Source organism: Colossoma macropomum, unplaced genomic scaffold (assembly GCF_904425465.1).
Source record: "Colossoma macropomum unplaced genomic scaffold, Colossoma_macropomum, whole genome shotgun sequence".
NCBI lineage: Eukaryota > Metazoa > Chordata > Actinopteri > Characiformes > Serrasalmidae > Colossoma > Colossoma macropomum.
Genome location: NW_023494806.1, coordinates 22,813,275 through 22,838,266, shown reverse-complemented (window position 1 = coordinate 22,838,266; position 24,992 = coordinate 22,813,275). Strand labels below are relative to the sequence as shown.

General features: G+C 37.3%; 1 protein-coding gene across 1 annotated transcript in view; it reads right to left on the bottom strand.

The window, feature by feature from the left end:
• Window positions 1-24,992, bottom strand: part of adamts3 (ADAM metallopeptidase with thrombospondin type 1 motif, 3) — a 165,808-nt gene that overhangs the window by 6,706 nt on the left and 134,110 nt on the right. The window contains exons 20-21 of the mRNA XM_036598371.1: window positions 5,223-5,430; window positions 930-1,047 (exon numbers count right to left, since the gene is read on the bottom strand). Of these exons, the coding sequence (XP_036454264.1) occupies window positions 930-1,047; window positions 5,223-5,430 (326 nt within the window). The remainder of the gene's footprint in view (window positions 1-929; window positions 1,048-5,222; window positions 5,431-24,992) is intronic.

The following is a 24,992-nucleotide window of genomic DNA, read 5'->3' as shown; positions in this document are numbered from 1 at the left end:
TCATCTGTCATTAAAACCTTGATGTCAAATTGGTACGGCATTAGCACTAGCATTAAAAGTGAAAGTTTAATCCCTTACATGACCAGATAAAACATGCAAGTTTTATTACACATTTCTATAACCTAAGAATAGCTCAAGAGGGTTTGCACCGAAGTCCCTGTAGTTTAACCAATAATAAGCCTTTGTATGTAATTAGCCAGAGATGTAAGGGGTTAAGTAATTCTGACAGAATTTTGTCAGATTACGGGAGAATTTTGTCAGATTACAGTCGAGTTAAGACATAATTTTGTCAGATTACAGTTGGGTTCAGAGAAAATTTGTCAGATTACAGTCAAGTTCAGACAGAATTTTGTCAGATTACAGCCAAATTCTGACAGAATTGTGTCAGATTACATTCAGGTTCACAGAGAATTTTGTCAGATTACAGTCAAATTCTGACAGAATTGTGTCAGATTACAGTCAGATTTACACAGAATTTTGTCAGATTACATCTGAATTCACACAGAATTAATTGAATCAATTTGACAAGTTGTCAAATGCAACCTTTATGACAAATTACGAATAATTGTTGGTCTGTGTCAGCTGCCATAAAGAGCTTATGTAGGTCATGTAGCCTTATGAACACTGTGCTATAATTGTTATCAAAATATGTATCCAGAATATATATGTCTTTATAGTGTATGAAGCATTATATATCAATGAGAATTATATCCAGTGGATAATGTGTCGACCAATAAATGAACCTAAGGAAAACACGCCAGCAGCAGTGAAATGATCTCTTATCCAATATCACTGCTAGAATTCTCTATATTTCGGTTGATAACATCATGTATTGACTTCTTTGTAGCACTCAGGGGAATATGCCTGGGCTAAGCGTGGGCTCGGGGCTTTGAAAGGTCTTGTGTAGTGATGAGACTGGGGCAGCTTACCGTGGCAAGGCCCTGGCCGGCAAGGCCTTTGTGATTCCGGTTTCTCCCCGCTGCATTGATCTCCGATGCGGCACGTAACCTGCCGCCAAGCTACCCCCTCTCCGCAGGTCACTGAGCACTGAGAGAGAGAGAGAATAGGAGAAAAAAGACAACAAAAGGAGAAAACATTCAGCCAGGGTCAAGCACAGCATTTAGTCTCACCGTCAGGACACCTTTACCTTTAAGCTGGCTTCTAAAAACTGAGCTCAGGGTCAACCAAATCTCTAATTTCCAAAATAATAATAATAATAATAATAATAATAATAAGAAGAAGAAAAAGAATAATAAGAAGTAGAATAATTCTAAAAGTTAAATACATGTGTGTTAGTAGACGATACTTTATTATTACTTGATGAAAAGTCAAGGAGAAAAAAATATGAATCAAATGTAAATGTAATTCATTATGCAACTACGTAATTAATTACTATACTTTTTATTAGATAGTAATTATACTTGCGCTTGCAAAACATCAATAACTGGAGACTTCCAAGGGTTAAAGAAAAGTTTGGCAAATATCTAAATTATATGATTTTCCTCTTTCCAGCCCAGATGTAGTCGACCTTCCAAGACATATTTGGTGTCCAAATTTTGATCCTTTAGAACTGGAGCCGCTAGGCTAGCGGTGCTAACAAACACTCAAAGTCCAAAGTCACCCAAAACGTTTCCACGAATACATCAAATATTGTCTTCACATTATGTCGATAAGCTATGTAAACTTGTTTAGAAAGACATGTAAAGACCTTAATTACATATTTACGTTAAAATTAAAACAATTTTGTCATCCGCATAATAGCTCGCTTTCCAATACTATTCCAGCTTCAAACTCTGAGGCTGGAATGCAAGGCCGTGTTGTAAAACAGGGTAGCCCAATCCCAGTCCTGGTGACCCTACACTATGCACATTTTTGCGTTTTGTCTCATAGAGGAATCACAGCAATGTGCAGAGCAAAGGGTCACCATGGCTGGGACTGGGAACCCTTGTTGTGAAACATTACTATGCAGATATGTAGCATTAGCACAGTAATACCTAACGCTTGCTCACTGTACGAGAGTCAGAAGTTGCATTTTGAGTAACGATCAACCTACAAAAATGAGGAGCCGAGACACTCTACCTCAGTCTGCAACACCTAGCACTGCCCGCACCACCAGGCTCCTGTCATATGAGGGGATCACTGGTGGGTCCAGCATCCTACTGATGCAGTTCTTCATGCGTATATACAGGTTCAAACATATATGGTTGAGGCTCAGTTGTGCACAAACTGTCTTTAAATTTTGGTCATCTTGAGTGGAATCATACCAAATTGTGCTCAGGAAAGAAGTGATTCCGATTATTCCAAACAGCCCTACTTTTAGCTACATAGAGAGGTTTTTTTGTTTTCATTTTTAAGTCATACTGTATTCAAAACTATATTGTTTTGCCTGTGCGACCTGAATTAATACCTGGATGCTGTTTAATAGGGTTGAGAGACGTTTTGGGCAGGTATTTACAGAAACAGTGTGGGTGGCTATTGACTTCCTGTGTTTGTCAGCAACATTAGACCAGCAGCTTTAAGTCTAAACTATTGAAGCAAAATTTGGACATCGAATATGTCTTTGCTGATCGACAGCATTTGGGGTAAGTGGAGAATTGTGTCACAATAAGTAGGGGTGCACTGAAATTTTGGCCAAAAAAAAAGTTCATAAGCAACGGCTAATATCCAAAGCATAACTAAACAATGATGCAATAAGCGGCATTGTCGAGGATGCTGGATTTTGTGGCACATACTGTAGCCTACATATCATAATAATTTTAGTCATTTTGTGTAAACTGTTTTTATTTACTGTCAGCTATTTTCAGCCAAGAGTTTTCATTTCGTTGTGTCAATAATAACAATAACAACTGAGTAGTTATGTTGAATAATTTCCTCTACAACAAGCAGGTCACTAATCTATTAGTGCATCCACAGTGAACCCTTTAGCTTGTGGTTAAAATTAATATGACAAAGCGATGCTGACTGAGCTGCATGAAAACGCTGTCCCTGTGTTTACTGTGGCTATACAGTGATTTGTCTGTGGAATTGTGGATCGGATTGCTAGTTTTAAAATCTTACTACCATATTTATGCAAACGGATGCTTCAGCTGAACAATGGTATGTAGATATGAAAAGAACGCTCTGTGCAATGCTCTTCAATTACTATTATTCAAAGTCACAGTTTGAAGATCACAGCTGTCTGAAATGATTGTTACCACTTGTTAGGTCTTGCAAATGTCAGCTGGGATTTATTCATATTCAATAAGAGCCTTCTGTGAAGAGTGAATGATGTTTGATAGCTTTAACGCAGCTGAACGGAAATTAAACGGTCCTAAAAATCTTTTTTTATTTATTGTAGTCTTTTTCTCTCTAGGCAGTTGTGCAAAATTGCCTGTTTGACTGTCATCAGCACCTTATTCATTTCTTAAAGCGCTTTTCAAACATCACATACCTCATTTCAGGGCTTTTCAGCTAACGGATACATGCCTCAGGTACTTGTTCTGGCCAAAACATGATTTAACCAATTAGTTCACCTAAAAGGGAGCCAATTAGTTAATTTGGCATGACCTATTCAAACACCTGCACACACTACAGCACTTAAAGGAAAACCTCACCCATTTTTTCCACAATTCCATATATTTACTTGCGCTGATTACATGCACTAATCAGTGATTGAGTGTTAGAGTGTTCCTGGAGCCATGTGTCTTAGCTTTCAGCTTGTTAATGTAATTGGATTTTATTTATCCAAATTGCTGCCTACGTTGCAGAGCTGAAATCACTTCCAGAAAGGAATTGAATCTAGAATTGAATCTAGAATCTTAATGCTCAGCAGTTAACTCTCTGTCAGTCTCACAGGTATTTCACAGCTTACAATATCTTTGCTCCTATAAGAACATATAGTTTTATTATTATTATTATTTTTTTTTACATCTTTTGAAAACTAGCTGCTCTTTACATTGTGTGAACATTTCATGAGTAATTGAACAATAGAAATCATCCAAAATTACAATAACATTTGCAATAAAAAGTCATAAGCCTATTGATACATGTCAAGTTAAAACTGGCTCTTTTGTTCTCCTATGAAGTTACTGTCTTGAAAATACAAAACGTTTTCTTTCAACAATGACAGGATTTTGAGAAAAAAATATAAAACTGACAAACCCTTTTCTTTAAACATTGTACTAACCTGCAAAGGCCTGCATGTGAGTCTACACTTCAGTTCCTCATGTTCATAAATACATATCCTGAATATTGATTTCTCAGTAGGTATTAAATAATTTGTAGTAGGTTTAGTGGATTAATAACCCAATATGTATTAAAAAATGAACGAAGGGGGTTGTTTGACTTGAAAATGTCACTATGTAATTTATGTTGAAGTCACAAAGTCCATATATGCTGACTCTATTCGACTGAAGGAAAATGTGCGGTATAATTAAATTAAGTTCATACAACCATTTATTTTTTTTGAGTGTAATACGCTTAGGCTTCAAAGGGTCACCAATCCCAGTCCTGGGAATGACAGACTTATAATTTGGTCCTTTTATTCGGGTAATGTGGAAAATAACTGCACCGAATGGTTAAACTGTATGCTAGGGGTATTTTTCCCTTGGATTTATCTTTTCATCTGGGAATTTTGTGACGGCCCCTAACAGTGAAGCAGATGCAGAAGCAAACAGTGACAGCGTGAGGCTTAATCTTTGCCAAAAAAAAAGTACATAATAAAAACACAGTTCAGTAAAATTTGTGGTTGTAGTTTGTTTGATCCAGTAAAAAAGAATAGAGTTGTGAATGTTACATGGACTTTATTGTCTGAGATTTTGCAGCCCCTAGCTTAGCCTGCTTCTTGTACAGCCATCATATCAGATATCGACCAGTGCATCTGCTTCAGCTGCTTTTATAGAACAATCTCATCTATGTTAGATACAATAAATGCAATATTGCTCACTTCACTGAACATGTTTAAATGTTCAGTTATGCTCATGTGTGTTAATACTATTTTCTGGCAGTGGTTTGCATGAAATAAATCAATAAATGAACCATCACTGCCCTTGAGTCTACACACAATTTTATCTTTTCCCTACTGTAAGCACATCAGGGGCTGGTAATTTGGTTAATGAGTTGAATCAGGTGTGCTAAATGAGGGAAAACACATAAATGTGCAGAGTCTGGGGGCCCTAGGACTGGGAACCCCCATGGTGAAACAGTGATGCTAGTTCATTTTCCGTGAAGACAGGAAGACCAACCTCAGACCAGGCTCCAGTCCTCCACTGGGCAGGGCAGGGCACTCTGTTACAGGGCCTTCTGGCCTCAGGCTTCTCCCCGCTGCAGTACTTGCTGTGGATGGAGCGATTGGTGCCCTCGTGGAGGAACTGCACGCAGCGCACAGTGCGGATCTGATAGCCCAGGCTCCCGCAGGTTTTAGTGCAATGCTCCCACTCCTCAGCTATCCACCTGTTTGGAAGAGACCATGGAAATGGTGATGTGCCAAAAGTGGTTTGTGCTGATGGCATGTAGAGTTTTTGATTTATTTCTTATAATCTATTATAGCCTGTTGCCTGAGTGGCCACTTGCCTTGGAGATTTTTTTTGCCTTTTCCCCTTTGTAGTCTAAGGAAACACTGTGTAAAATACTGACAATGTTTGTGTGATGCTAAAATGAGAGCGACAGCTATGAGTCCAACACTCACATCCTCTAACGCCACTCAAACAGAACTAAACATGACAGCACAAGCTGCATAAGCGGGTACTGTAGACCACCCCACTCTGTTCATAACTCTCTTAAAACATTACCCAGCTTTTATATGGCAATATCTTACAAGAGGTAAGGTTCTTATTTGCTTTACTGCTGGATGCTCATCCAGGGAAAGCTGGCGTAGCTGGCTGGACAAACACACAGACAGACGACTAGCAGACAGGGCTAGTTTGATAGCTCAGTTACGTTTGCTAGGTTAGTTTTTGCTGGAACACACAGACCATAAAGGAACATAGAACATGTGCGACAAACCACATCAGCCTTGTGACTGGAGAGAATACTAGTTACGTACATATGGCCCAAGATTAGGACTACACTTTATTTTGGCAAAACTTTGGTGCAAATCCCTCTGCTTTTTTAGTGGACATTGGAAAGTTCTTCACAGTATGTGGTTGGTATGTGTATATACGTGCTCACAGTAGCAACATTAACCTACTTAGAAAAAAAATCCATGGATTTAGGGTCCCTGGTGCTTTAATAAACCATTAAAAATATCTCCCATTAGTAACAAAACAACTGCTTTTTACTAGGCCAGGCCAATATCTAAACATAATTAGCCCAATATTTTCTTGTTAAGCACACACCGTGAGCTGCAGCTTAGACCTACTTTGTACACTGTCTTCATCTTTAAGCATTAACTCATTTAATGAAAATCTTTAATGAAATCACATATTGCATAATGTGATGCTTACAATGGTGATTTGCATGCTAATAGCCCCCTTATGGAGAAATGTCAGACTGCTAAACATACATGTGGGATTAGAGTGGCTAGTGCAAATTTTTATATATAGCTACCTCTGTTCATTTACAAAATTACCCATATTTATAAAGCATCTCAGAGTAGGAGTAGTGATTTATGGCCAGCTTTATCCCTGAGAAGCCTTATGAACACAGGCCATGGTTAACTGTCAGATTTACTGCCTGCCAGTAAATGTATTCACACTGCTCACTACAAATCATTGCCAAACACCCCAACATGCTCAGACAACAATGCTAAGCAAATAAACAATCACATCAGCTGATAAATCACTTAGTGTAGAGAAAATATGTGACAGTTACACAGCCAATGGAGCATTCCTCTCAGAGATAGCACATGACATGTCTGTTAAAATCTGAACAGATTTAATGCCCATATGGTTGCAGGCCAGTGGAACTGGTGGAATGAAATGTGTTGACTAATGGAAATGGAAAAATGGAAATGGAAAAAAGGCTATAAAATGCTCTCGCTCCAGCATTTCAGCAGCAATCTGCCTTCATAAAGAGGTAATGTCTTGGAAGAAACATCATCATATTTCTGCATTTTGTAATGGTACCATACATGGATCAAATGGATCTGCAAAATATTATCAAATACACCTCTGCTTGAAATGATGGCTTGGTGACTGCTGTATTTCTATATTTCAGTACAGAGAGGGAAAAACACTGCCCACTTAAAATCAATGTCAGCACTACTCTGCAATTAACAGCTTTAGTTCAGCTTGAGTTTACACATACAGTATCGTTGCTGTCCAAGGAAGAACAAGTATCTCCAAACTGGCAACTTTACAGGAGAAGGCAGAGACATTCTTTACTTTCAAAGTAAGTTAATGTAAAGAGATTTTATTTCGAGCAAGTTTGGAGCATTTCTATTGGCCAGTCATCATGAAATACAACATAAAGGGCAGCTGCTGTGCTCAAATTGACAGCCACTATATACAAACTTGTCAGACGTATGGCCTTATTAAAGGAAGGTAACACATTTAATGAGGGTGTTATTCCCAAAGAGATGATGCTAAAGAACTATTTTACCATTCTCTTGTGAGCAAGTATCCATCCAACAAAGGCGTGAATAAATGTTTAAGGAACTATGAAGCAGAGATATCACTGCTCACCAAATAGGCTTAACTGCCCATTAGTGCCTATAATAAGGTCAAAAGTGCGGCCACTGCTGTTTTGCACTTGCATACACATTTAAAGAGAGTTTCTCTCTCAAAAACGCTTGTAAATCCTGCCATATCACAATATTCTTAACGTAATAAAGGGGAAAAAAACATGAAGCCAAATTGCTTTAGTAAAATGATGTTTTAAACTGTTATTTCTTAATACTTTGGGTATATTTTACAACACCATCAAAGAGCAAGTTTTGCCTAAATGATATTTTAACAGTTTTTCTTTTCTGAATGATTGTTACAAGCGCATATTGAAACTCTTTTGGCTGTGTGAATCCTGCATTCTTGCTTCTGTGCCCTCTGTGGCTGAAATGTCACTGCCATCCTATGATGCACTGCACATAGCTAAGAGGTTATGCTCACCACAAGTTCAAATTCAAACAGTACCCAAACAATTCAAACAAGCAGGATGTGAAATTAAACAGGAATTTTACATCTCATGGCTTCCAAATGTGGAAATGATATACACACAAAAACAAAGTAACCCAGAGTGCACTCAGTTTCTTTTTTCAGAATTACAAAAGCTACAACAAATTATAAATTAAAAAGGCTACAATGCAAGCAATGCAAACCTCAAGGCCTGACAGCCCGCAATGTAATAGGTTAAAAAGCACAGCCAAGTGTAATAGAGTACAAGGTACTTAGGCCTAGTTAAGTCTACAAGCCAGGTATAGTCATGTATAGCAGTCCCAGAACTGGCTTATTCAGTCAATGTAACCAAAGATTCCCTAAAGGCAGGCAAAGTATTTATTATCTTCAGTAATAATGCACTGCACGTTATGCTCACCACAAGTTCAAAACAAGCTCCCAAACAAGAAGGATGTAAAATTAGATGGGAAGTTTCATCAAATGGTTTCCAAACGCATTCAGCTCAGAATTGAAGTTCTCATCCTTCCAGGTAACAAGGTGTTTCAAAACAGAAAATAAAAAGGAATTGCTTATATATTAATCACTGTAAATGACTTATAAGAAGTCATTATTTCAACCCAATGATGGCGGTTTGACCCAGCATCATTGAAGGATTGAACATAAACAAGCTTTCATGAGCCAAACACACAGTTAAATTGCGCTGGGCTTTTGTAAATTGCCAAGCTGCACCTGTGTTCATAAATTGGCGACCTCCTCCAGCACCACTGTCGGTATACTGCTGATAATTAGTGCCTCTTTTAGTAAATCCACCCCGAGCCTCTTACCCATCAAAACACATCAATGTTTGTGGTGGATTCTGTTCGTAAGTTACATACATTCATGATACCTTCACAAGAGAAGACACAGGAATGAATTGTTTTATGAGTCTGAGTTTGAGGGGTGTGTCTGGTTTTGATCTATTTTAAATTAGTAACATTTAATCCGTGTGTCTGTCAGTCTTGTCTCTGACATCTCCTTTCATACACTTTGGTAGAAGTAGGCCAAGCTATTTTTTCAGGGGAAGTACATGACAGCTGTCTGCTCTCAACAGGCTCTCACAATCTGTAGGCTTTTTATACCAATCAGTGTACAAAAACGCATCATCTCGCATATGCAAAAGCTTTAAGGATCTTATTTGATGGGTATCGTGTTCTATGGTGACGTAGGTATTTAAAGCTTTAATTAAAATTGTGTAAAATATCTGAAACTCTTTGACATTTAGAAAAAAACTAATAAATGGCAAATGAAAAAACACAGATAAATAAATATCATGCACTGAAAAAAAGAGATGCACTGAATTTACTTGATTCAAATGTGCAAATGTTTTCCACATAAAATATTACACTTGATTTTTTTCAGAAATACAAAAGCTACAACAAATTCTACTTTAAAAAGGCTGCAATGCAAGATGCAAACGTCAACGCCCGACAGGCCAGAATGTTATAGGGTACAAAGTATGTAGGCGAGTGTATAGGCAAAGTATAGGCATGTATGGCAGTCCCAGAACTGGCTTAATTAGTGTAACCAGAGATTTCCTAAAGGCAGACATTTGAGTCAAATCAAGCAGGTGTTTAACTTTAGCGTCCATTTAGCTGAAAGAGAATACAGTGAGTAAAACGGCAAAGCATCCAAGAAAAAACTGTGGAAAGAGACTGAGGTTAGTGGATTGTGTGTGGGTAACGTTACTGTTGCAGGGCTTGTGGCAACATATTATATTGTGTAATACTTCAAATATGTTGAAATTACTTTGTCCTATTTTATGCTATTACCTAAAATAAATAAACTGATTGCATAAACTGAATGGAAAAATAATCTCTCTCTCTCTCTCTCTCTCTCTCTCTCTCTCTCTTTCTCTCTCTCTCTCTCTCTCTCTCTCTCTCCTTCTCTTTCTCTCTATAATATATATATATATATATATATATATATAAAATCACATTTGACCTTAAAGAAAGCTTCTTACAAGCTCAGAATAAGGACATAATAAGCTTCATCAGAATGTTTTTATCACATTATTTTCATCATGTAAATACAAACCACTCACTACTATGGATGGTTAGAATGGTCGGACTGGGAAAATTCATCAGTCACGTTAAAAAATGTGTGGTAATGAAAATGTACTGTGTTACAGCAACTATTAATTAGCAAAATGTTTAATTTTCAGTCAAATCAGCCATTATAAGTACAAGTTATTCTTTTTTCAGGAGATATTTCTGAAGAAATTAGACATAAAGTAATCCACTTGAATAAGGAATGTGAAGGTCAAACCAAAAAAACCCACACTCCAAATCTGGAGGTCAGAAAATATTTTCTGCTTTTTTTCCTTCAATGCTGAAAAATGAATAACTTATTCTTAAAGGCCTTTTTTGTGTGGAAATTGAATATATTTAGAGTGGTCCCTGACCTTTCCACATATACCTACACAGCGACAGTAAAAGCCTTGATTGCACTGTTCCAGTACTATTGTAGGGTCACTGTGCCTCTGCTATGATGAAGGTTAATAACATAATAAAAACATCCTCCTTGTGATTGTGGTTGAAAATTGTCCTGCTGCAGCTGCAATAAGCTAGTACATTATGGACTGCCTGTATAAAGAATTTGACCATCCATGCCAAAAGTAGCTCATCCATATCTCGAACAGCTGGAATTTGACCCTGAACCCCAGAAAAAGGACTTGCATCTGCATTGCTAAGCAGCGCTTTGAGGGACGTGCAGCCAGCTAATAAGATCATAAATCTATCCAACAACTGTGAGGTTATTGAGCAGAAGTGGGAACGGATCCACTTTGATTCAGAGATGCGAAATGGCTTCCAACAGCGCGCTCCTCAGACCTCTGCTTTATATGGCAGGGCTTCCGTCACAGTTTAATTTCAGTTTGACAGTGCTGTGAAAAAAGAACAAAATAAAAGTCTGTGCATGCACACACACACTGTATCTATTAGGGGCCGATCGATGTGCTAATAATTTCGGTTGATTTTATCAGTTATGCTGATAAGTGATACCCCAAGAGAATAACAGAACCATTGAAATTCTCAGAAAGGAAAGCTGAGTCTATCCACAGCTCTCACCCAATGTTTTACCTTCGTATGGTAAATGAGGGTGGTGGATTCAAACAGGATGTCCTTGAGTTCAGAACAGCATATGACGTACAATCACATATTAACTCTGTGAATAAGATTAAACATCTGGTTAAGTGTTCTGTAGTCCTCATTAAAACAAGGTCAATGATAGTAATCAGTTCCTTCCATATTAATCAATTCTTGTAAGAAGAAAGAAAATGACTGAAACATGTTCACATCTGCACCCAGTCAGTTTCCTCTCTTTCCACTCTCCTTTCAGCCACGCTCTGCCTACTCTGATTATTAATGTGTTTCATTAGCCTTAGTACTTGTTTACTTCTTTTGGGGTACTGAGTATGCGCTGAACCTTAGTAACCCCTTCTTGTCCTACTAACTTGTTTGGACTCCTATAACCAAAAAAACTGTAACCTTCAAACTGTAGCCATTAATATTAACAGGAATCAGACGATTCTAAGCACAGCAAACTTTAAAGAAGAGAATACACGCTTTGGCAAAATGACACATCCTTCCTACTGCCTGTTCTAGAAGCAACAAGTACACTTCTTTATTCTGTGATTTTAGCATGCAAGCTTAAAATCTGATGCAAAGAATCTGACAGGTCAATACTTGCAACCAAATAAATTCATTTGAGTAAGTGTAGTGGAATCCAAATGTATTCTACTGCTCTGGACTGCTAGCTAGAGTTTTTAACAGTGAGTGCGTTTACATGCACTTAATAATCCAACTGCAGAAAATCAGATTTTGTCAGTAATCCAATCAACGCGTTTACATGCACTTGAGTAATCAGATAATGGGGAAACTCTGGTTCTACATGAGTCAGGCAGTAATCGGATTCCTGCTTTACAACTGGCCAAAAAACACAGAAGACGACGTGATGTAAACGTAACGTAAACTCAGACTTCATGCCGCAGCTTTTTTTTTTTTAAACATTGCGCCACTTTACCTCATCATCTAGAAGATGAAGAATATTTAAATCCCTCAATTCCTCATGCATGTTTCATTGTCACTGCATTCTGCTGCCATCTCGCGGCAGTGCTGCTTGGTTATTTTCTGTCTGTTTTCGCACATGCACAAACTGAGAAATTTGAAAGAAATCCGAGAAAGAGTTTACATGCACTGAGACATCTGATTACTGAGCTAAAATCCAGCTCTCTTTATCAGATTTCTTAATTGGATTTCTGGGTCGGAGCACGCTGTTTACATGACTATTTGAATAATCAGATAAGGAGGGGGGGCCTTAGGCTTTCCATGTACGCACTCAGAACACAGCTATATCGCCAAACTGCAAAATCTTTGAGGAAGTGGTCTTGACTGAACTGGGTGTTTGTAAACAGACTTAAACTACGGGTCTGGTAGAAAATGATTTGTGAGTGGCTTACAATCTTTTATCAAAATACACTCCCAAGTTCAAAACACTTATCCCATAAACAGTAAACAGAATGGCCACAACTCAGAAGCCGCTGGGAATCATTCAATGCACTACGGGCTAATTAAAAACTCAAAATATATCAAACATTTCAGCTTTTAGCTTAATTCCCATTAGTTCACTTCAGAACTTCACTCTTAAATGAGTAAAAACAGCATCCCTTACCAGCTCAGATCAACACTGAGAAACCTAAAAAGGCTCATGTCCTACATTTTCCTTGTTTTAAGTTTTTCTCCCCGGAGGTCCACTTAGGACGTTTGTGTGGTTTTATGAATCATGATTTATTTGTACATGACCATTTTCTAACCTCTCTTTAATGATTTGAATTAAATAGGCTGTTTTTTGTTACTGTGTCTTTAAATTATACCACAATCCAACACAATCCATGGCAATAAATGTGTGGCAATGCGATACATCACATAAGCCATAAAACCCACCCGTAATCCTTGTTTATTTAGCATTTATAGTGTTTAGCATGATGTCACGGTGTTTGTCATGTGTATGCAGCTAAACATTTTCAGCAACCCAAACTTAAAACTCCTTCCTGCGTCCCTGGGTGGGGCTAAACTGCTCTAAGTTGAATAGGCTTCGATTTATAAATTCACAAAAACAAGAAATTAAAAATGATGTTTTTGCAATTTAGTTTCCATATATGAACAGGGGAGTGAATGGTACTTTTTCAAACTTTAACAGCATTTAAATACTACATAAAACTCCATTATTTAAAAATTTCGTTTTTCCATGATATGGGTCCATTGAAGAATTTTTTTTAAAAACATGATTTCGAAGGCATCCAACAGCACACTGCTGTATTCCTAGTGCATTTCTGTGTAAAGGGACTCATTTCTGTATCAAAGTCTCATGCTGTGCTTATAAGGTGAAAAGAATTGCTCACCACATGTTTGCGAAAAGGAGACTGCTACTGCTACTACATTCCCAGAAAAGCACCTGCAAAATCTACCACTCTTATGGCTTTGCTTATGTCCTGTGCTTAGTCAATCCACTCATTTGTTAAGAAATCCTTTGCCTCTTTAGGTTTCACCAGTATCATCTTTTATATATTACAATATGCTCCACATTATACCACAGATGACGTACAGAACACATAGCGTCGCTGTCCACAGAAGAACATTTGTCACCACAATAGTACAGGAAAACTTTCCATGTAAGATTATAAGAGGTTTTTTGTCCCCAAGTGATTTTGGAGCATCTCTATTCGTCCATTCACCATGAAATTGTCACACGAAGTAAAGGACAGCCTGCATGTTCAAATGATGTTGAAAAAATAAAAATACGCCAAAATGGAGATACTTGTGATTATTTATTTATTTGCCTTCTGGACAGCGATGATATAGTATATAACTCCATCTATATGGAATCCCCAGGGCACAAAGCACTTGATGTAAAAAAGACAGATGTTCTCTTCGTCTGCTTTAGAGAGACGGAGCTGCTCAAAACAAGGGCACAGAGGAGGCACCTTTAGATGTTTCACTTAACACACTGTCTCCCTTAGGACAGAATGCCCGGATCAGACTCTGAATCTTGTTCTTTGTTTATAAACTAAGACACTACCATATAAGAAGGTAATATATGTAAAAATTGGTGATACTCTACTGACTCCTCGAATCTTTTGTCTTTATCTTTCCCAAAAGTTCCATCATGTCAAAAGTTTCACAAGTGCCATAAGGGACCTGATGGCTTCTATGATGGAAAAAAGATAATTTCTCTGTGGCTGCCTAACTTTAACTTATTCTGAGACACTGTTCTGCAGTACTTTATGTACATTCTATGGCCAAAAGTATGTGGACAACCCTCATAAATACTGAGTTCAGCTGTGTCAGTCACACCCAATGCTAACAGGTATAGAGATTATGCACAGGTAACAGATTAAGCACATAGCCATACAGTCTCCAATTCCTAAAGAGCTTAGTGACTTTAAACGTAGAACATTTCTGCCATGCAGCCATGCATCTGCCCTGGTCAACTCTAAGTGACACTATTGTGAAACACAAGCATCTAGAAGCAACAATAGCTCAGACATGATAAGATCATGCAAACATCAAGACCATGCAAACTCAGAGTTGAGCCAACCGGGTGCTGAAGCGCATAAAAACATCTATCCTTTGTTGCATCACTCACTACAGAGTCCCAAACTACCTCAGGAAACAACATCAGCACAAGAACTGCGTGTTGGGTGCTTTATGAAATGGGTTTCTGCGGCTGAGCAGCTGCACACAAGTCTATGATCACTAGGCCAAATGCAAAGTTTTCTCTGGAGTGATGAATCACTATCTGGCAATGGAAGAATCCAGGTTTGGTGTAGGGTTAGTGCTTAGTGCCAACAGTAAAGTTTGGTTTAGGGGGGATAATGGTCTAGGGCTGTTTTTCAGGGTTTGTATTGCAATATAATTGCAATGGGGTATTCTGCCCATATTGTATAGTGTTAAACAGAATACTGAACTACTGCCTTAATTCCCCTTAAAACATGCCTTACAATGCTACAGTGATAATTAGCTCCATTTGGAAATAGTTTACCTAAATGTTTACTATGTTTCTTTTCCATTATATACTTACAACTTATATAGTGCATGTTTTCCCCAAATTCATTCAGTCCCACAAGCTACTAAAAAAATTTCACAGGGACTAATACAAATGTAAATGCATGTACACGCCATAGTTTACACACCGAAAACATTTTGATCATGACTAATGCTCTAATAATGCTTTTCACTGCTTTTCACTAGTACATTTTCATTTCCTCATTATTTATTCATGTACTAGAAACAAAACAACAAAAGTTGCCTGCAAAACTGTCTCCTAAGCAAATGTGACCAAAGATTTCTCCACATCGTCTCTGCCTGGAGGCATTTTATATATACGATGTATAATGTATAATTCATGATGTAACCTCCGCTCATATAAAGGAAACCCAGGAAAAGTGGAGGTCAGATGTTAGTGGGAGGAATAAGCTATCAAAAGTAGCTTTCAAAAGTATTTACATATATTAATTTCATTCCTTTCTTGGGGGAAAAAAGTAGTCATATATTCTAAAAAAAAAACACACTGGATTAAAATGAGTTAATGAGGTTTCTCTGTTCTTTGTGCTCTCAAAGCCCCAGGAAATGCTGTTGTGAAATGCGAACTGCATGCAGTGTACTGTTTCTCTATGGTGAAAAATCTCTTTTATAAGAGCTTCAGAAATAGCTGTTGTGTTGTGATGTAGATTCCTGTGTTTTGTTAGATGAGATCAATTATCTATAGGCTGCTATCTACATATCCCCACGTCACACGGATGCAGAACTGCCAAAAACTGCTGCTATAATTTCCTAGCGAGGATAGAATATGATTAACAACAATGATAAATCATTTCTGGGATGTTCAATGTGTATTTGCTGGCTGCTAGTCGTCCAAAATGCTCTTTGCACTGACTGCCTAAAAACAGTACTGAAATAACAGTAATTTAAAAGATTTTTTTTCCATCCTTTCCATCCTATTTATCACAACAGCACATGACTGTTTAGCAATCGCAGCATGAACTGATCACATTACAGCAGTTACATGCAGTAACCAAATATCTTTCAATTTTAACATTACAGGATGAACAAATCACATAACACACGTTTGGAATACCAATCTATGTAAAATGCTTTCAAACATATGTTTGAAGTAACTAACTCACAAAACTGCAAGAAATTTTGGGAAGCCCCGCTCAGAGACAGGTTTCTCAAGACTGCACAAAGTATCATACAGTCAAGTGCAATATAGTCATTTTCCCAATATTTTTTGCAAACAGCCAATTTCCAGAGGTAGAAAAGTAGTAGCAGTTACTGTTGTTGCAGTACCTGAGCATGTTTTTCAAGTAGTTTTTGGGTAGAATTAAATCATAGTACTTTTACAGTTTACCATGTTAAGGAAACTTTCAAGCAGTTAGTAGTGCTTCACACAGCATACTGGGGATTGATTGCCCACCTGGACATGAACACTACGCTATACCAATAAGAGTCCTTGGGCTAGACTCCCAACACATTCACCTAACTCTGTAACATGAGTAAACTGTAAGGTGCTCTGGATAAGAGTGTCTGCCAAATGCATAAATGTAAATGTAGCTAAACAGGTGTGGAATTCTTTTACTATTTTCCTCTTACTTTGTTTTTTTTTTATAATAACAAGTGTAATAACTACTTATTAAACGTAAAAGCTGTTATGTTTGTTTTACTGTGCCTGCTAGCTAGCAAATAGGCTGTAGAGCTATCGATAAACATTGTATTGTTAATTCAGTAACCTACCCATCAATCAAAACATTTTAGATAGTTTTTTTTTTTTTTTTAATCTAACCAAAACAAACAAACAAACAAAAAACAAACTATGCCTAGCCTTCATGGATTCCAAACTACAGAAAAGCTAAGAATCGTTATATTACATTCAAATTGTAATTGTGAAATGCACATAATTTCATGTTTCTTGTGCTTTATACAATACACAGAAAGATGTGTAAATAATGTGTACTAGCAGAATATACTGTGATCAGTCTCATAACTCTTTCCCATTAGATGAGAATTGATAAAGCTTTAGTTTTGTTTGTAGAGTTTATTTCCAATGATATAGCCAAGCCAACTACTACTTACTTCAGATGTTTTTACTTGTTTTTTAAAACCTCTTTAACTCCTTGAGACCACTGGTGGTTCCAGAACACACTTCGTCAAATTCTTCATAACTTTTATATTTCATAAGCTACATTCAAAAGGTGGGTGTCATATGAGAGCTGTAACTGTCTTCTTTCCAGTCAAGTAGATGGGTATACCATTATAATAGAAGAAGCTGAACACACAATTATTTTTTGTCTACTGAAAGTTGACCCATTTTTCAGATGGCGTCTCTTCAGTGATATACTCTTCAAAAATGATTTTTACAAAATAATACAAAGAGCATCTAAGATATTTAGCTTTCAGCAGTAAACTGTAAGCATATAGCAATATATGTATGATCATAAAACACATGTTCTGTATTGCTGTATACTAGCTGTAACTATTTACCAGTGCTTCTTTTTTAATGAGGAAAAGCAGGAGATTTATCCAGCTGGAAGATTTGACAGTGTATTGCTTTTGGAACATCAAGTGAGGGTGAATAATATCTGAAATTCTCTTGACTTTGAATTGAATTGACTTTGCTGTTTTCATTTGTAAAGACGACTTGACTGATTCTCACTGTGGAAGTCATACCGTGCGTGATTTCCCTCCATAATCAAAATAGATGGGTGCATCTGCTGCCAGAATGCAGAATGCTAACAAACGTATGACAAATGCATGAACACATCCCACAAGGACAAACACACACAGACACACTGACCTTTTATCACTAATAAGTGAAGACTGGTTAGATGATGCTTTACAGCTGAGCATTAATCTCAAGTTTTTGTCTTTTGCCTGTCCAGCTGATTAACATATGCAATTAACAGCAAATGGATTTCAAATGGATTTTGTTCTCTGTAGATAGAGCACAGCTGCACAATCCACCCAGCTGATTACGTAACAGAGAAAAGAAAAAGTCTGAAGTCTGCAGTAATTCCAGGCCTATGACACTCAAAGCAATTCCACCCATATGTAAGTATAATTAATAGCTGAGAAATTTAGTTATGTATATTTGTATATATATACACATACATACATACATACACAAGTCCACCCTTCATTTATTTAATTTCCATTCTTACAGTCTTCCAGTTATTCATTTTTCATGACATATTTCTAAAGAGATTAGATATAAAATAATTCACTCACATAAGGAAGAAAAAAGTCAAAGGAAAAATAGAAAAAAAAAATCCAGTATCAGATAAGCAGCATTTAAAGCTTTCATCTTTGAGACACAGGTTAAAGTCAAGCTCCACTCTTGCTTTAGATCTGAAAAAATGCTATGGGTCTAAAAGGATGTGTAGCTGTCAAGAAGGTGATACTGAGAAAAGGAAACAGATAAATAAGAAGAAAGAAGCTGTTGGTGCTCTCAGAACAACGAACCGTCCACCCCAGAGCCCAGACCTCAACGTCACTGAATGTGTTTGGGATTACCTGAATCATGAGAAGCAGAAAATGCAACCGACTTCTAAGACTGAACTTTGGAGGTGTGTATAATAAATATTCCTGCAAGTAAAGTTGCAAGTAACAACTATTCTCATAATGGACTAGTTAGTCCATTTATTACTTTACTTAATCAATCAGTTTGGAAACGAAAACCTGCACATATTAACCTGGCAATAACGGTTCTTTCAGCAAATCGAAAATACAAAACACATAAAACACACGCTCAGTCTTCTTATTCACATTATCTAAAAAGGCTTTCATCAAGGGCACAGCAATAGACTTTCTGCATCGCTCCTGAAAACTGTTTTTTAAAGGTGCAAAAACAATAAAGGAACACACATCTCACATGACAGTCCAAGATAGGCTGGTTTTCTGTATTTTGCCTCTAATAAGGAAAAAAATTACATAGCCTCTATGTGGTTGATAACATTAATGAAATTTGATATTACATAGACCTAAAGCATGCTCACCACACGTAAATGGCATTAACCATGAGAGCCATGTCTGCGTTTTAAAATATAATGTGTTTTTATCAGTCCACATTCAAACACTGATAACAGTTTTCAAAATTCTCAGTGACCTGCAGCACTCTCATACTTGTGCCTGATGGTCATGCTGCGGGATAAGCTTGGTTTTACAAATCATCAGTAAACCGTCTTATCTAATAAGACGTTTTACTGATGTTGAAGTAAAATGTTTTCATAGTTTGCGATTTTTTGGGTCGTGAATAATTCTTTACTGCAGTCTACGCTAACTGTATATCCCTCTTTCAATCATGTAAGGTGAATGGGACATCATCAAGTGGTGGATACATTGTGGATACATTGTATTTCACTGTTGAGGCTTCTGTGTAAAGTCCTGTTAAATAAATTGTAGCATTCACAGCTATTAAAAGCGACACCGCTTTCGCCAAAAGTCACGGCGCTTTATTTTCCAGCTGTTGTGGGCCACAGCCACACCATACATAAGCAAAGCTGTGTCTAACAGCAAGCTCTCTGACTCACATCTCTTGTCTCTCTCACTCTGCCAGCTCACGGACACTCACTCACACTAGCCCCGGCAACGCCCTCTGTGATAAGAGTCCTTAGCAAAATGAAACAAGTGTAATAAAGGTGGGGAACACACAACCTCCAACTAACATGCAAAAACATTGCTTGAACTTACTATGAGATGTTTTCTGTTTCTCCTGATGCTGAAAAACTTACTGGCTGTTTTGACTGGAAATGAAATAAATGAAAGGTACTCTCTAACTTTTGCACAGTACTATATACATAGTTTCTTATATACATTCTTGCTGATTTAATCCATTTTTTCCTACAAAGAACTAGTGGCAGGCAACTAAGGTCATAATAATCCAGAGGCATTTTCTTCTTTTAGTATTTGGATTAACTATAGATTTTATCACTAAATTGGATATTTTCTGTGGGTCGGAAATTGTGCTGAGCCTTCTCCACACTGCAGGGAGGGAATTAACTCTCTCAGGAAGGCCGTACTTACAGGACTTCCTCTTATCATGAAAATTAAATTACAGTTAATTCTGATTAACAGATGAAATTTAAATGTTCTACATAATTTACATGCTAGAACCATGCTGTCATCATCTGAATCATGCTGTTCCAGAAACAAGAGTTCATGCAATATTAACTCATTTGATTTGCATCATCTTTCTGTGGAAAACAGCTGGTGACGCTCAGGACCCCCTGCTGAAACGCATCCTCGTTTTCCAAAAGGCTTAACTGAGGACGCCTGCTGCATGTTCATGGCGCCTGTGAGTTACAGCAATCAAGACAAGATCAAACGGGAGCAGACAGCGGTGGGCTTTTTCCTTCAAGGTCAGCCACGCACACTTGACTTGAAGGAGTGTATTCAGTGTCATGTTACTTTCTAATGATTGTGATATGACTTGAGAAGTGTGGTGCAACTGTTACGCTAACTTGTAATGTGAACTACAATATCCAGACAGCAGATGTTTCTCTATAATGATATTTTTACAGAAATTTCACAGGAGGTTTCGATCTTCTCTCTATGGGGGAAACGGTTAGGCTGTGCATTTTGTGAAGGCAAGGAAAGCACCAAAAACAAAAAGTTTTTTTTTATATATTTAATAATAATATTAAATATTCCTTTTTTGATATCTAGAAGAATAACAGAAAAATGGTTTCTTTGTTCTCAGTACACTCCATGTAATGCAGCATAGCAGGGAGACAGGAAGCAGTGCTGATTTTTTAGCAGCATATAGGAGTATATTTTAGCAGTTTTATTTATTTTTCTCCATCTGAATTGTTTGGAGGCGGCATGGTGGTGCAGTGGGTAGCTTTGTCGCCTCACAGCAAGAAGGGCCTGGGTGCGGTTTGGTTCCCTGGCTGGGCAACCAGGGCCTTTTCTGTGTGGATAGGGTCCAGAAACCCAGAAGGATAAGCGATTTGGAAAATGTGTGTGTGTCTGTGAATTGTTTCGATAACTTAAAACAGAATGTTTCATAACACAGATATGCCTATATGACTGACAGCTTTTCATGCAAATGAGCTGAGCTGAAACTTGTGTCACGCCTATAGTCAAGGTGCATGCTTGTGGGCGATTATAAAAATGAACAAAATATAAACTCCACCTCACAGAAAGCATACATGGCTAAAATATTTAAAAGTGCTCTTTTGTTATGTTCTTGTTTTTGACGTTGCAGTTAAATAATCTTGAAATCTGGGGGTGCTGCTGTTTCCTTCTGCCCAGATATACAGCTTTAATAATGAGCTAAATTATTAATCGCACAAATTTTTAACGCCATTAATGCATTTTTCTAGAGTGACCCTTCAAACCCATAGATCCAGCCTGACACACAGCTGCTTGCATGCTGTTAGTGTGACGAATGTAGTCATTTAAATACAGGTTTTAAATGACGGCTTCCACTGAATGGCTCTTTTGATAAAACCAAAGACATCGGCAACTTTTACCATGCTGTGCATTTGTGTTTCACTGAAGTGCACTGACTATCAAGCCAAACACAGCACTGATGCTGACATTATCAGCAATAACAGTAATGTTAACTCTACCAAATACCTTCAGCAGACCACACTGGACAGTGCTCATGGGATAACCATGAATAAATCAACAACCTGCAAACTAACAAAAGCAAAGTGGAAAGCTCCAGTTCCTCTCAAGATGAGTTAAGACATAATTTAATGGTATGAAAGTGGGCTTCAATCATGGAGGAGTTGAAACATGCACCTGTTGCTCTCACTGAATGTCGGTAATGAAAATTGGAAAGTATGCTCACCGCATGTTACTGCTGACCCTGCTTTCATGTGATTTTGTGTCCAGGTACAAAGTGAATTACTGAAGGTCATAAATATTCTGATGAAGCTTATTTTGTAAGCTCATACAGCTATAACAAGATGTGCTGCATTTTATATGAAAAAAAAATCTCTCCTTAGGGTCACATCAGGGTCATAGGCACCCACGCATTTTTTAAAACCATTTATCTGGGCAGTAAGTGTGCTTTTTAAAAATACTACATAACCTTAGAATAAATTGTTGCTGTCCAAAGAAAAATATGTATCTCCATTTTTGTCGATTTTTCTATGTCATTCGAACATGGCATTTCTCCTTTACATTGTGTAAAAATTTCATGATGATTGGACCAATAGAAATGCCTCAAAATCAATTAGAATAAAATCTCTTTACATTAACTTACATTAAAGGTTAACAGTGTTTTTGCCCTCTCCTGTAAAGTTACCATTTTGGACATACTTGTTTTTCTTTGGACAGCGACAAAATAAAACATTAAAAACATTAATGCAGTAAAAAAGTAACAAGAATTTCTTGTTTTCAAAAAAGTTGATGACTTGTGAGCTAGTTAGAAAAAAAACTACATGACTCAAGCCATCACACTGCTTAAATCTACCATCAGCACACCTAATTTAATTTAGTGAAGGCTTTATAAGTTGGGCTGTGATAACTACAAACAATACTGGGCTTCCTTGAGAACAGGTTGGGAAATGGTTAAGCAAACACTCTAACATACATAACTACCTATTTTATTACACTTCTATTTGTATTTATTCTAATATAAGTGTTTTTGTCTGATATTAATATATTTTTTTTCTGTATTATGATTCTATATTAAGGTGGAATACACACACACACACACACACACATACACACACATTAATGTAAATGGTTTAATAAAATATACAGTAGGCCTTCTGGGCAATTTTTTTCACCAGCTCCTCATTAGGGCAGCAGCTGTCTGAATGTCTGAAGTCGAATTGAAAGCCCCTGGCATCACTCCCAGTATAGAGCAGCACACAGTTAGTGAAAACGTGACTTCCTCAGAGTCTAATGTCAGACCCGTGTGTTAGTGTCTCATTAAAAAGCTCTCTCATGCTAGCAGCTTAACAACCTCTGACTCACTGTGTAACTGCTACTACCTTACTGCTTCCACAGAGGAACCAGGGGAGCTCGCACTAGTTGCTGAGGAGCTACACTCAGAGGACTTGCTTGCCATCCTCTCCAGCTGTTTCTCCTATCTGACTGCACATATTTAGGTGTGAAGTTGATTAAGACTGCCTTAGGGCTGAATAATGTCACATTGTGATTTGAAAAAGGAGTATAAATTTGCTTAGATTAATTATTTCCTAGTGGATTAATTACCACTCTAACAATGAAAGAAGTGTGTTTAAAGGGGACAGTAGGACATGAACAAAATACCGTATTGTAATCATATTACTGTATACTGTGGTATCCCTTCCAATAACCTTGGGATGATAATCAATAGTACTGAATATCACAAATTAAATAAATGCTACTTTCATTAAAACCATTTTACTACCTTATTGTTTCACTTTTATTTAACCCTTTGTACAATCATTCGAAAATACAGTTACTATAAAAATGTGCACAGTAGGAAAGACTTTGGACAGTGAAAACTACAAACATGAAGTGTTTAGCTATCTTTTATAGTCTTCGGTGACAAGACTTGGGTGACCACTGCATTAGAAGCTAAGGAAACTAAAAGCTACAGGATAAGGCTTTCAACGCTCACATGTTGTACTTCGTAACTGAATTTGGGCCACAAATATATTGTTTATCGTGACAATTCTGCAGATGATCACTATATGTTGTCTGATAACTGTAAGTATTTACTGTGTAAATTTAGCTTACCTAACAGTGCACTGAAAATATGTTAATGTTGTGACATGGCTGATCTGGCTTGCATTATTTTCAACTAAAACGCAAAGGATTATAGGCATCAGAACAGCATCAAGGACACTCCAGGAGTGTTCCTAAAAATGGTCAGAATGTAGGCCGCATTTCTCAACTGTTTTCAAAGAATGCTTATGATTAGAACAGCCTTGGATGACATAGAGGACCACAGCCTAGCTTTTGGAACACACCTAATGTCTTGATTCATTCAAACACCCAAAGAGCTGTATACAATACAACATTTTAGCGATTGGTTAGAGGCTCATTTGCATAGACTAGACTTCTGAAATACCAAATAAATAACAGATTTAAAAATTAACAGTCACTGTGGTGACAATTCACGTGATACAATTACTTGAATAAGTATGTTAGAGTAATTAGAGAATTAATTAGTAGGGAAACTTTTTAACTCTTTTCCTTGAGGTCAGTTTTACAGGTTATGCCTGGGATTTCTTCCCTTTCCACTGAAGTCCAATAATATTCAAGGGACGTTCTAAGAAGATCTTGACCTCAAGAGGCCCTGGGCCTATTAAGTCTTATTAATATCTCTAAAAGTGTTAAAGAATACCAATGAGGTGTCATTTGTCTAGATGTTTCACCAATAATATTGATATTCAAGCACGTCCTCTGCTGCACTTTTTCAAAAGCACTTACTATTCTGGACTATTGTGCACCAGACGGATCCATTATGCAGAGCAAGAAATAACAAATACACCTTGTGTGGATGAAACAAAAGAATAGTAATAGATATTACCATTAGACAATTACACTTTGATGTAATCACTACATCAAAGTGAAAGCGTCAGCCTCCTTAAGCGCTCTATAGAACTCTTGGAATAATGGATGAGTGTTGGTAGTGTATTTGTTTATATGAAAAGTAACTGGAAGCTGTGTCATGCAGAAGAGTCTTCACACATTGTACACTGTTGGTGGATAAACAAACCCAAGATGAAGAAAAGATCTGTAACACTTTCTAACCAGGTAAATCGTTAGTCACTTGATGTAAAAGCAGCTGGTTTTCATGCCTATTGAGGAGATTTTAGTGACTGAAGCTGCCCCTTTATATCAGCTAAGGCTAACACTGAACCAAGCAGCATATGTACGAGTGCACTGGTGTTTTTCTTTACACACTATATTTTAATCACAAACA